The sequence below is a fragment of the Branchiostoma lanceolatum genome, chromosome 18, assembly GCF_035083965.1.
Source record: "Branchiostoma lanceolatum isolate klBraLanc5 chromosome 18, klBraLanc5.hap2, whole genome shotgun sequence".
Classification (NCBI taxonomy): Eukaryota; Metazoa; Chordata; class Leptocardii; order Amphioxiformes; family Branchiostomatidae; genus Branchiostoma; species Branchiostoma lanceolatum.
The window spans coordinates 9,105,701-9,119,000 of record NC_089739.1 but is presented as its reverse complement, the minus strand read 5'-3'; the positions used below and the strand labels follow the sequence as shown (position 1 = coordinate 9,119,000).

The 13,300-nt window shown below is 41.4% G+C and overlaps 2 protein-coding genes across 2 annotated transcripts; both read left to right on the top strand.

Annotated features, from left to right (window-relative positions):
* Nucleotides 1–2,152: 2,152 nt before the first annotated feature.
* LOC136424702 (fibropellin-1-like) lies at nt 2,153–10,365 on the top strand. The gene is given in 17 exon segments (XM_066413326.1): nt 2,153–2,293; nt 4,485–4,622; nt 5,002–5,143; nt 5,598–5,711; nt 6,063–6,176; nt 6,334–6,447; nt 6,546–6,659; nt 6,795–6,908; nt 6,989–7,372; nt 7,455–7,568; nt 7,729–7,842; nt 7,992–8,105; nt 8,385–8,498; nt 8,772–8,849; nt 9,233–9,346; nt 9,715–9,828; nt 10,223–10,365. Coding segments are annotated over 17 exon segments (2,280 nt in total).
* A 1,139-nt stretch (nt 10,366–11,504) lies between these two features.
* LOC136424060 (uncharacterized) lies at nt 11,505–12,993 on the top strand. Its single transcript, XM_066412475.1, has 3 exons — nt 11,505–11,723; nt 11,958–12,011; nt 12,451–12,993. Exons 1-3 carry the CDS (start codon nt 11,599–11,601, stop codon nt 12,770–12,772), a joined length of 501 nt encoding a protein of 166 aa, XP_066268572.1. The 5' UTR covers nt 11,505–11,598; the 3' UTR covers nt 12,773–12,993.
* Nucleotides 12,994–13,300: the final 307 nt, after the last annotated feature.

The window sequence follows — 13,300 nt, the reverse complement described above, 5'->3', positions numbered from 1 at the left end:
AACCGTACTTAATACGATGGATGGATAAAACTATGTAGAAACTGGGTCAGGATCGTAAAGGCACCGATGATTGTGTTTATACGCGCCTGGCTTGTCTTTAAGTTATTGTTCCTTTGCGGTTATAAATGAAATACGTTTTATTGACGCAACACAAAGCTCAGCGGCATTCGTAAGCTCAGTCAGCTATAACTACAAAATAGGAGTACAAAATAGATCTTACAATTCTACTTACTGAGCAATAAAGGCTAACATGTGTATAATGTTAATGCTGAACATGCCTCTCTAAGTCTGTTTTGAATGGGATTTGGTCGGTTTTGATTGGACAATCAAAAAGCACCAATGATTTATTGCGTTATTATCTTCAAACACTTTGCGCATGCGTCTTTGTGGAAGAGGTGATACAGAACTAAGTAATAAAGCTTATTGGCAACACCCTTGGTCTGGGTTTCTAAGTTAGTCGCTGTTGTTAATGGGTTAGACTTGCTGCAAAATGGCGAGGTGTAATGTATGGCGGCTTTCTTACGGCGTGCTCATGGCAGCTTTCTTGGCAGGTGGACTTACCATTGTCAAAGCACAAGGTAATTTTCTGTTACTACTTTCTACTTATATGTGACGCATGTCTTCTCCACAAAGACAAGAGATGTTGTCTTGTTGTTGTTAGTCTATCCTTCGCAATAGGAACTAGAAAACGAAGAACTACGAAAAAAGGAACCCTCTCGATGGTGATACGCATATAGACTCCACCCAGACGGGGGTATGGATCGTAACATTCGGTAAAAAAAGTTCAATGATTGGCCAGCAGAGTCAGTCCACGGGAAGGTTAACATCCCCCCCCCCCCCCCACTGTGCCTGCTGATGAAAACCTGTACATGTGGTGGCCAAACTCTCCTGGCACTTATTCTCCCTATAGCCGGCGTAGTCAGCCTGGTAGAGACTTATACGCACACATGCACACGATGAGCAAGATGTAGAAAAAGTTATGAAATTTGTCTCATTGTACTATAGTCCTAAAAGGTATTCAGATTGGAACGCGTTGACACACATTCTTCAGCTGGAGCTTGTTGATCAACATGCTTCTGTTTCTTGATTGTTTTTTCGTTACCGTCATTTCCCTGTGTTACCTTCGTTGACTTCAATTTTTTGTGTAACTTTGCCCTATTTTCAGGTAGAATCCTTACCTGTAAACACTCTCACGGATCGTCCTAGAAATGACCTAAATGCGGGGTCAATATAATGCCGTGAGACAACTTAATACATGTTTGCTCATCATAAATGGATTTGATAACTATTTACTGCTTTGTCTTTACAGTATAGGGATTGAGTTGGAGCTTATAATACATGATTTATCTGATTGCATAAGAAACATGAAATTCCGCCGTGCTATTCACATATCGACAACTAGCTATATATATATATATATATAGGGAGCTTATTTTGTGAAATTGTATACAAGCGAAGAGGTTTATAATAAATGGGTGAAGTCTGCCACTTTCAAATGTTTGATATGGGGCTCTTTCTCTCATCTCTATCCCTTAGTCAAACTATTTGGCCGTTAGGACATCACAAATGATTTGGCAACCAGTTTTCTCCAGCCTTCTCGGTTTTCTGTTTTTCTTAGTGTTTCACTTGGTGCCATGCTTGTCCATTCTCTGATATCTATGAAATAAGGTATGATTCCATCCGGTCCGAGGCATGATTCCAACCGGTCCGAGGCATTTCCAACTAGTCCGAGGCATTTTCTTCCGCTCCGCCACAGGATACTAACCGGTCCGCGATACAATTTCCTTACGCACCGCGACAGAATTCTAACCGGTTGGAATCATGCCTCGGACCGGTAAGAAATGAGTTGAGGAAGCTGTCTAGAATTGTCGTTTTGGTCTTTCATAGATATTGTCCTCCCATCTTGTCCGTTGCCTATCTCTCTTTCTTCCTTCTTCTCTGAACGGTTCATTGCATGATAGTTTTGTTGTCCCGATCAGTGACCGTGACACGTGGCCGTACGACTACAGTTTTCTCTTCTGTTGCTAAGAGATCTTCTTACGGACGGATGTTTTGCTTGACTCTATTCCTCACTTCAGTATTTGATGTACGAGGTGATATAATTGTGTTCGATTATGATACAGCACCGGACGGATGCACATTTCCTCTCGGAATGAGCAGTGGCTACATCATAAACGATCAGCTGACGTCCTCCAGCTGGAACACGACCTGGTACTACCAACCCTGGGAGGCACGACTGAACGGGTCACGGGCATGGGCCACTAACTCCACGGACCCGTTACCATGGTTACAGGTAATTTATGTCATACCTGGGCCGTGAAAACTTAAGATACGTGTGTTCCGGACCGAGTAATATTTGGGGTTATCACACTGGTTTCTACTTGTATCACACGGGCTTTCATAAAATCATTCTAACGCATTTCGCGTACGCCCAGTTTGCCGCTGTCAAAAATTTGAAAACCGGATTCGGACGTTGGAATTGCTTTTGTTACAATTATCTAAGTACCATGCTGGTCAAGGGTTTAGAAGGTGTTTAGTTGGCAATTGACTTTGCCACTGATTATTGATAGATACAAACAATTCACCAGCCAGGCTAATCGCCAGGAGTTCCGCATATACAAACTAGAGTTCCACGACCTCATACCTTCGCCAAATGATTTTAACCTTTATGACTGACGTATTAGGAGTGTTTCTCATCAATCATAAATCATACTAGTTGATTTTCTTAAAATATAACATGTCCAAAGTATGAGCTTAACAAATTTATCATCAATTATGCAAAGGAGGCCCTTATTAGCATAATTTGATTCAACGATGTTCACATTCACATAATGTCACGATGCCACAAAAAAGGATTAAATGTATGAAATTGCCGTATTTTGCCAGTGTGGAATAATAGAAGTTACTCATTAAGTATGCAAGTAAGGCCCACATTTGCATATTTTCTATCTATCAACAGTCCTCTCTTCCTCAGTAACAATTTGAATTGTCATATCATGGAACAAAGCGGATTTTTAAAGTTGCCTCATTAATTATGCAAATTAGATACTGATTTGCATAAGACGTGTCTAATCATGTACATCATCACTCAAGCTATCTACCTACCAAAAATCATTACCATCCATCAAGCCCTTCTTGAGTTATTCCCTTTCAAAGTCAGACGCAAAACCTGCTCCTGCAGTTCCAAAACTCACACCACTTACTCTCTGTCCAAAGATCTATCTACCACTCAAAAATAAGTTCCATAGCATGTCCAGAACACGAGATATCAAAACAGGAAGTTCCGCTGCAGTACCGTAAGAAGCCGCTAGGGGGCCCAAAATCTCATCGTTTTTAGGTCTCATCAAAACCTACCAACATACCAAATACCAAGACAATCCATCAAGGCATTCTCGAGTTATCCTGTGACACTACAAACAGACAAACAGACAAACGCTACCCTCTGCATAACCTTCTCGGCGAAGGTAATTACGTTCTATACATAACGTGTTGTACATAACGTATCTACCTACAGGTCATGAATGGCTCCAGTCACCATGGTTACAGATGACGTTACCACCCAAGTGTCATTAATGATGCGCAATCTTTAAGGGGGTTATAAACAGCATGTTTGATGTGTGCGGTGGACTTAACAAGGTGGTGTCATATCATCTTTATCACATTGAAAGCAATAACACATTTTGGAATGGATTCGATTAAAAACCTTGTTCTGACACTTTTCTAAAGCAAGATGGCGAGGGGGGCATGGCTAAAGATTTCCATAATGGACGCATGCTGAAGTACGTCGATTGTTACAAAGTGTACATCGCATGGAGGATTTTATTGCACTATAATTAGATCTTTTCGTTATTTATTGTCAGTCCAGACTGACTGTCCCAAGTTATCAGGTTCAATAAATCACTGATGAACCAAATCTTCAGGACAGAATGTCTCTTCGGCCAGTTTTCTGTCATACATAGAATCCACATTGAAGTCAGTTAGTCCTTAAAGTTTTAAACATACGTATTTACTCACCTCTCCTCATCCACCCCCATTCTCGCGCAAAGTCAGTATCTTAACTTATTCATTACCGAGCCTTCAAAAGCTTTCCCGTCGCCGGGTTTACATAACAACTAAGATGTCCTTAGTCGTAGGGCAACAGTTGTGTAATAAAAAACAAGTCGTGTTTGGCACCAGTGCTTTGCAAGTATGGTGTGTCTTGAATGTGTAATTGGGAGATAATTTGGTATTTGAATCATCGCCTTTTCAACTGCATGCTCACAATATTTTCAGGCACTATCGTTATTAGATAAGGGAATTTAGGCCGATTCCATCAACAGAATATGGCAAAAGGTTTTTTTCTAATATTGTACGTTTCCCCTCTGCTCCTAGACTGGTCTTGAGAGAACATTGCCAGAGTAATACTTATTCTAGAATTCTGAGTCGTAAGAGTCGTGAACTAATGCTCGACTTAATCGATGATTCTTTAACACTTTACTCCTCAGGTGGACCTTCGCCCGCCAGTCATCCCTCGGTATGTCACATCTCTCCAGACACAGGGTCTGTGGCAAGGCTGGGTCTCCTCCTACATGGTGGAGGTTAGCAACGACACAACCGACTGGGTTCCGTACGAAGACTGGAAGGTCTGCATACGCATGTTTTGTGATAATCATTATCATTTGTATATGATCAATAGTGTTTTTAACGACTTTGCGCAATCCAATGCAAGGCCAAAAAGAACATCTCTATGCACTGTATTACTTACTCAGTTTCCATTTAAAAGCTATATACTATTTTCTATACAAAATTATCTCTTCAAGAATGTCCCATCATGCTGCAAGAAAAGATAACTTAACTGTCGGAAACGATTTGCTATGACCAACAACAATAAATATCTAACTTAATTAGATCGATGTTGAACTACGTTACGATATTTCTGCAAAAGCCACTAACTTTTAAAAAGCTAATGATTATTGCACAATGTATGAGAGAGTATGAAAATTTATCACTTTCTTTTCACAGAATTTTACTGGTAACGATGATGGGACGTCAATCGTACAGGTTGATATGGACCCACCCATTTTTGCCAACTTTCTTCGGATCAATCCAACCTCCTGTAACGGTGCACTGTGTCGACTCAGGATGGAGCTGATTGGCTGCGACGGTAAGACGTCATCAGATAGAACAATTCAAAAATGGATACGAGGGTAGACGCGTGTCAAGTGCGTTGCCCAGTATATTCAAGTTAGGATCTGTTCATTGCTTGTATAGATTGTTGAAGCAAATGCAAGACGGACTAACTTAATTTTCAGAAATACTCTGCTAATTAGTAATACTAACGTTTCAAGTATGTAACGTCACGTTCCTTTGATGCTTTTGTCTTCTATTTAACAAAGTTTGAAAATAGATCGACTCTATTGGAAAAGCTCAGCGGTTTCCAACGCAAAGAACTGACTGGTCTATCTCAGACAAATTTCCCCAAATGGTCATTGCACGTTACCTTAGAGAAATGTGACGTAGGCAATATGTCATATCCGTTCGGACGTTGGTATCGTCCCCCGTCTCGTTTAGATAGTTTACGCACTTTTTAACATTAAAGACTTTGGTTTGTCTGTCAGGAATTGATCACTGTATAAATGTGACCTGCCTGAACAACGGCACCTGCATAGACGGTCTTGACGACTACAGCTGCGCATGCGTGCCTGGTTTCACCGGAAAGAACTGCGAAATTAGTAAGGAAACTTTTTCGTGATTTTGTGTGAGTGTGTGTGTGTGTGTGTGTGTGTGTGTGTGTGTGTGTGAGTGTGTGTGTGTGTGTGTGTGTGTGTTTGTGTGTGTGTGTGTGTGTGTGTTTGTGTGTGTGTGTGTGTGTGTGTGTGTGTGTGTGTGTGTGTGTGTGTGTGTGTGTGTGTGTTTGTGTGTGTTTGACCATGCAATGATAATGGTATATCCTATCGGCCAATGACATTCAACAATTGAATATAATAAGCTAGTGCATCATTTCAGGCGGTTCTTGAAAATGCAGACTTTATTCATACCTGAGTTGAGAACTATCTTTTTTTCCTGTCCTGTATTGTGAACAGATATTGATGAATGTGTGTCCGGTCCATGTCAAAATGGTGGCACCTGTATTGACGGAGTCAATGAGTACAATTGCGCATGCACACCAGGTTATACCGGTCAGACATGCGGGATAGGTGAGTCATATTTTATGACAGGGTGCATTTATAGAGCATTATAGAGCATTATAGGACAATAAACTTATGAATCTTATAATTGTGTCGCAGAATGATATTATGTTTTTTTTTCTGATATGTTTGCTGATTATTCACTTCTTTGTTCTATTGCCAACAGATATTGACGAATGTATGTCCGGTCCATGTCAAAATGGCGGCACCTGCATCGATGGAATTAATGGTTACAGCTGCGCATGCGCACAAGGGTACACCGGTCAGACCTGTGCAATAGGTAGGTCGTAAAGAAATGTGCAATAGGTAGGCCGTAAAAAGTGTTGCCTGTTTGCTGAATTGATGTCTTTAACAGATATTGATGAATGTCTTTAACAGATATTGATGAATGCATATCCGATCCATGTCAAAATGGCGGCTCCTGCATTGACGGAATTGATGACTACAGCTGCACATGCGTACCAGGGTACACCGGTCAGACATGTGGATTAGGTAAGTAGTATTATAGGAAAAATTTAGTTTCTTTCATTTGGTAAAAAGATGACATGAGCGTTCTATTAGTTTAACGCTGAATTATACCATTTTTTCCCAATGTGTTATGCTACTATTTTTTTTCTCTTTCAACAGATATTGATGAATGTGCGTCTGGTCCATGTCAAAATGGCGGAACCTGCATTGACGGAATCAATGAGTACAGTTGCGCATGCACAGCAGGGTACACCGGTCAGTCATGCGGTATAGGTAAGTAATAATGAAATATGAATTTCTTTCATTTCCGTATTAATGGTTGCCTGTTTACTGAATTAATGTCTTTCTAACAGATATTGACGAATGCATGTCCGGTCCATGTCAAAATGGCGGCACCTGTATTGACGGAATTGATCACTACAGCTGCACATGCGCACAAGGGTACTCCGGTCAGCTCTGTGGAATAGGTACATTGTTGGTCGTGTTACATGAACAAAATGAATTTGATGCATTAGGTAAGAGATAACAAGACAAAGCATCCATTTCAAAGTGTGTTACAGAATGATATTATGGTTTTATTCCAAGATATTTTGCTAATTATTAATCTTTTCTGTTGTCAAAAGATATTGACGAATGTGTGTCCGGTCCATGTCAAAACGGCGGCATCTGCATTGATGGAATTAATGGTTACAGCTGCGCATGCGCACCAGGGTACACCGGTCAGACATGCGGTATAGGTAAGTTAAAAAAGAAATGTGAATTTCTTTCATTTCCGTATAAATGGTTGCCTCTTTACTGAATTGATGTCTTTTTTAACAGATATTGATGAATGCATGTCCCATCTATGTCAAAATGGCGGAACCTGTATTGACGGAATTAATGACTACAGCTGCACATGCGCACCAGGGTACTCCGGTCAGCTCTGCTTAATAGGTACATTGTTGGTCATGTTATATGAAAAATTTCTTTCATTTGGTAAGAAGTGACATGATAGCGCACTTAATTTCTTTTATGAGCGTAAGTCGCAGAATGATACTATCGTTTCGTTCCAACAAGTTTTGCTAATTATTCTTTTCTGTTGTGTCTTCAACAGATATTGACGAATGTGTGTCCGGTCCATGTCAAAATGGCGGAACCTGCATTGATGAAATCAATGAGTACAGTTGCATATGCGCACCAGGGTATAGCGGTCAGACATGTGAAACAGGTAGGTCATGTTATATGAAAAATTCCATTTCTTTCAGTAAGAAATTACATGATAGGGCAGTTATAATAGTGTGTCGATAGATAATATCATGGTTTCATTTCGATGCGTTTTGCTGAGTACTAATTCTTTTCTTAATTTGTTGACAACAGATATTGACGAATGTGTGCCCGGTCCATGTCAAAATGGCGGCACCTGCATTGACGGAGTAAACGGTTACAGCTGCACATGCGCACTAGGGTACAACGGCCAAACATGTGCGACAGGTGGGCTATTACAAATGTTATATTACAGAAATTACATTAATAACACGAGAGCTTTAGAAAGTATATTATGTGTTGATTTTGACCAAATAACATTTAGCCAATACATTTCGTATGTTGAATTCGTATTGTTTAAACCCAAACCTGTCAATGACAATGAATACAGATCATTGCCAACCTATCCATGCAAATATTGATTTAGAGTATCGTTAGGTATAGGTGACTTTGTATGACGATGATTTTATGTTCAAAATTGCTTCTTTTTCAATACTTTTTTCACAGATATTGACGAATGTGTGTCCGGTCCCTGCCAAAATGGCGGCACCTGCATCGACGCTGTAAATGGCTACAGTTGCACATGCGCACCGGGGTACACCGGTCAAACATGTATAACAGGTAGGTGATAATAAAATACACTGATGAAGATACATTGATCCTAGCGCTTTAGAAAGTATAGCATGTGTTGAATTTGTCCAAATAACATTGAGTCAATACATTTTGTATGTGGAATTCGTATTGTTAGAAACACATCAGTCCGTGACAATACATTCAGATAGTGGCCAATCCATCCATGCAGACATCGATTAAGAGAATTGTTAGGTATGTAGGTGACTTTGAATAGATTGTTTTGAGTTGATGATTGCGTCTTTTTCAATACCTTCTTAACAGATATTGACGAATGTGTGTCCGGTCCCTGTCAAAATGGCGGAACCTGCATTGACGGAGTCAATGGCTACAGTTGCACATGCGGGGTACATACGCTTCAGGTCGGGGTACATACGCTACAAGTCGGGGTACATACGCTACAGGTCGGGGTACACACGCTACAGGTCGGGGTACATACGCTACAAGTCGGGGTACATACGCTACAAGTCGGGGTACATACGCTACAGGTCGGAGTACATACGCTATAAGTCGGGGTACATACGCTACAAGTCGGGGTACATACGCTACAAGTCGGGGTACATACGCTACAAGTTGGGGTACATACGCTACAGGTCGGGGTACATACGCTACAAGTCGGGGTACATACGCTACAGGTCGGGGTACATACGCTACAAGTCGGGGTACATATTTGTATCGATGATGTCGTTTCAATAACAGCGTCTTCTTCAATGTCTTTTTAACAGATATTGACGAATGTGTGTCCAGTCCGTGTCAAAATGGCGGCACCTGCATTGACGGAGTCGATGGCTACATCTGCACATGCGCACCTGGGTACTCCAGTCAGACATGTACGACAGGTAGGTCATGTCGCTTTAAAGCCTGCGTCACTCATAGCCTACTGTCATAATTTTTAACATAAAAAGGTAATCCCCGTAGCCTTTTTAGGCTGTATAGGGGCAGTTGGTTATCCTCTGTGCCTAGGGCACGGTATTGGAAGCCGCAGCCAATCCCTTTCCTTTTACCACCTTTTACCTCTCCTTCCGAAGTCAGGTACCCATTTTTACATGTGGGAGGAGTTAGGAAATTCGTGTAAAGTGCATTTCCAACATCTAGCTAGGAACCTTAGGAATCGATCCCGCGACCACTTGATCTCGCGACTCTGCTAGAATAGCCACTTGCCTATTCTGCGCCACTACCATGAATTGGCTATTATTGTACCTTCCAGATATTGATGACTGTGCTTCGAGCCCGTGCAAAAATAACGGCACGTGCACTGATGACGTCAATGGCTACGTCTGTGCGTGTCATAACGGTTTTAACGGTTCAAGTTGTGAAACAGGTGGGTTCTGTTAAATTCTACATTATTTTGAAGAATTCCACCAGGACGCCTCTACTTATACATGGAGTCTAGGCGCTTCTCTGTCAATCATAACAATAGTTCTAACCCTAACATTAACCATAGCCATAACAATTTAGTTACAAACAGATTAAGATTTAGACAAATTGTACAGGTGACAGCGAATCTTTTGACGGCAAATTGTCCTGATATAGTGATACCTTGATGGTTGTTGATGAAATCTTTTTGAATGAATTTCATTTATTGATATGTTGGATACTAGTATTCAGTTGTGTATAGAGAATTTGCTGACAATGCCAATGTCTTAGAAATCACAGTTTATCTTCTAGATTCTAATCTATGACTGATTATCTCTATGACATCTTTCTCAAAACAGATATTGACGAATGCTTGTCAAGTCCTTGTCTCAACGGCGGTGTGTGTACCAGTGGTGCTAACACATACACATGTGCCTGTACATCCGGATTCAACGGTACCAACTGTGAAAGTGGTGAGCGGATGTTGTTCAAGTTGTTTTAGGTATCAGCTGATTCAACTGACATGTCACGTGGCATAAAGCTTATAAGGCTGCATTCCTAATGTTGAAGTCTATGATCTAGAAAGGATTTGCTGACATTGGCGTTCAATACATAACTGTAACAGTTTATATTCTATTCTGCGATTGGCTATCTCTATGGCATCTTTCTCAAAACAGATATTGACGAATGCCTGTCAAGTCCTTGTCTCAACGGCGGTGTGTGTACCAGCGGTGCTAACACATACACATGTGCCTGTACATCCGGATTCAACGGTACCAACTGTGAAAGTGGTGAGTGGAAGTTGTTCGAGTGGTTTTATGCCACGTGGCATAAAGGTTTCATCCCTAATGTTGAAGTCTATGATCTATAAAGGATTTGCTGACATTCAATTCATAAATGTAACAGTTTATATTCTATTCTGCGATTAACTATCTCTATGACTTCTTTCTTAACACAGATATTGACGAATGCCTGTCAAGTCCTTGTCTCAACGGCGGTGTGTGTACCAGTGGTGCTAACACATACACATGTGCCTGTGCATCCGGATTCAACGGTGCCAACTGTGAAAGTGGTAAGTGGAAGTTGTTCAAGCTTCATAATACAGTTATTTTAGGTTTCAGCTAATTCAACTAACGTGGCATAAAATTTCGTTCCTAATATCAAAGCTTTCGTATGTGCATACCTATTCTTGTAACGAGTTTTTAACATATACTGCTGTTCGAAATATTGCTCCGTGTCACTGACGAAAATAAGTGGATTTTACTTGAAATGTCTGACCGTTTCCAAAATCCAGTACTAGTTGCGTGGGTAACTGCTATTTGGCGTAGCATATTGGGGAGGCCCAGCGCACGCACTCTGACATTGGAACGGCCTTTAACAAGCACAGCAGTGGTAGGGGACCCCCATTTCAGCACTAAGGACATTGCCCGGGGACGTATCGCCGTTAATTTCCATCTCGTAAATGATCGTCGCCATTTGAAACAGTCGTCGCCATATCGCTGACCGGTCGATACCATATTCAAAATATTTTGGGGGTGCTTTTCAAGGATTCCTGTCTTAATCACAAAATCTATCACATTATGTCCTATAACATTTTCAATCTGTTTTCTTATTCCCTGTACCGACAACAGAATTGTCTACGACAAAAGTGCCTCAAACCGTGACTCCAACAAAGGACAAAGTCACAGTTGATGTAACAAAACCAGGGGCCCAAGGAGGGACGGATTTTCTCTCGATGTCTGACCTAAACATAGCCTGGATCGCCTTTTGGACAGCCGTGGCCGTGGGCATCTTACTCCTCATCATCACCGCCATAGCCCTTTGCTGCTGCCTGTGCAAGACTTGGAAGAAGAGCAAAAGGTGAAGATTGTATTCATCATAGCAATCAAGGGCGATATGCTGTATTGATTTATATACAAGTTTGATAGAAATGTGACGTTTGGAGAAAGGTGTGCAATAAGAGTAATTCTAAAATTGTATGTTCTGCTTATTTTGGAAATATTCATTATGACCCATCATTTATCCTACAAAAATCTTGCAAGATGTACTTATTCTACCAACACGTATAACACATGTTTGCTCCTTTCTTTCAAGGGTTGACAGTGAAGAGGACTTGATTATACTGTCTCATCGTGATTCAACCATTGGGTACGTAATGAAGAAAATACACCCCGATTCAGCAGCAACGTTGTTGGAAAGCTCAGTTGCATATTCAAACGGTTATCGTCATTTTATGGTCAGTTAGTAGAGATGCTTTGAGCGGACCGCTTTAATTTGCACTCTATCGTATCTCAGACGACCAGTTATTTCTGGCCAATAAATTACTTTGATAAAGCAGAAGACTTTTTTGGCTAGTAGGCAACCTCGCCGACCAAATAAAAACCACAAATGACCTTACTCACGACTAATTCCCAACCATGGTCTGGAGAAGGTCGAAAGGCCATGGTAGGCTGTGTGGCAAGTGCTAAACTCCCAACCATGGTCTGGAGAAGGTCAGGAGGCCATGGTCGACAGCAATGTGTGACGGGGGCTTAAGCTATGTAGTATTACCCACAATTTAACGCTCTTGCTACCTCTTCTATTTCAGACGACCTCGTCCCCAGAAGAAGCTACCGCCTTCCACCACGTTCCCAGACAAAAAGCGTCTTGGTGACATCACAAAGAATCTGTCCTATCATCATCCCCAGAAGCTATCGTCTGCTGTCTCGTTCGCAAGCGAGAAGAGTCGTAGTGACATCGCAAATAGTCGTGGTGACGCCACGAAGAGTCGTGGTGACGTCACGAAGAGTCGTGGTGACATCACAAAGAAGTCGCCACTAAATGTGAGTTTGACGGACGTAGAGACGGTGGTCATCCCTCGCCCGTACGTCAGGTCCTACAACTCTACCTGGGACCCACTCGACTTTTAGACAGTAGCTATCCAATGGGGGGAGAGGTGACGTCACAGTCACCATGTTGGTTGGTTAAATACAGAAGTCACTTGTATGATTTTTCAAAAGATTGTCATGCGCGTATGATTTTAAGCACCCAACCCTCTTGACTTAAGTGTTACTCTCCCAGAAGGTGTGTATATGTAAACACCAACATAATTCAGACCATATCATTACATGTCTGCGAAGTGGTATGTTGAATAAAGATTTCACACCTAGCCTACTTAGCAGGCTCTACAGGTCGGGCTTGTCAGGCACTTATGATCTGCTTTTTTTTCTGATGGCATATTAGTTATATTGCACTCTTCGAGGCCACAAGACACCAAGTGCAATAGAGCTGATATGACATGAGAAAAAAAAAATACATCAGAAGCACCCCCCCCCCCCCAAAAAAAAGGTAACCCAACAGTACTACGTTGTAGAGCCTGCTAAGGAGGCTAGTACATTCACATGGGCTGTCATCCTTACATGACTGCGAACTATCCAGCACGGCAGAAATGTTAAAAT

Bases quoted from the DNA above. Each gene is read 5' to 3' on its own strand.
- LOC136424060 (XM_066412475.1), top strand. From the start codon at position 11,599: ATGTCTGACCTAAACATAGCCTGGATCGCCTTTTGGACAGCCGTGGCC. The intron at 11,724-11,957 runs GTGAAGATTGTA...CTTTCTTTCAAG, and splicing joins ACTTGGAAGAAGAGCAAAAG to GGTTGACAGTGAAGAGGACT. The intron at 12,012-12,450 runs GTACGTAATGAA...CTTCTATTTCAG, and splicing joins CATCGTGATTCAACCATTGG to ACGACCTCGTCCCCAGAAGA.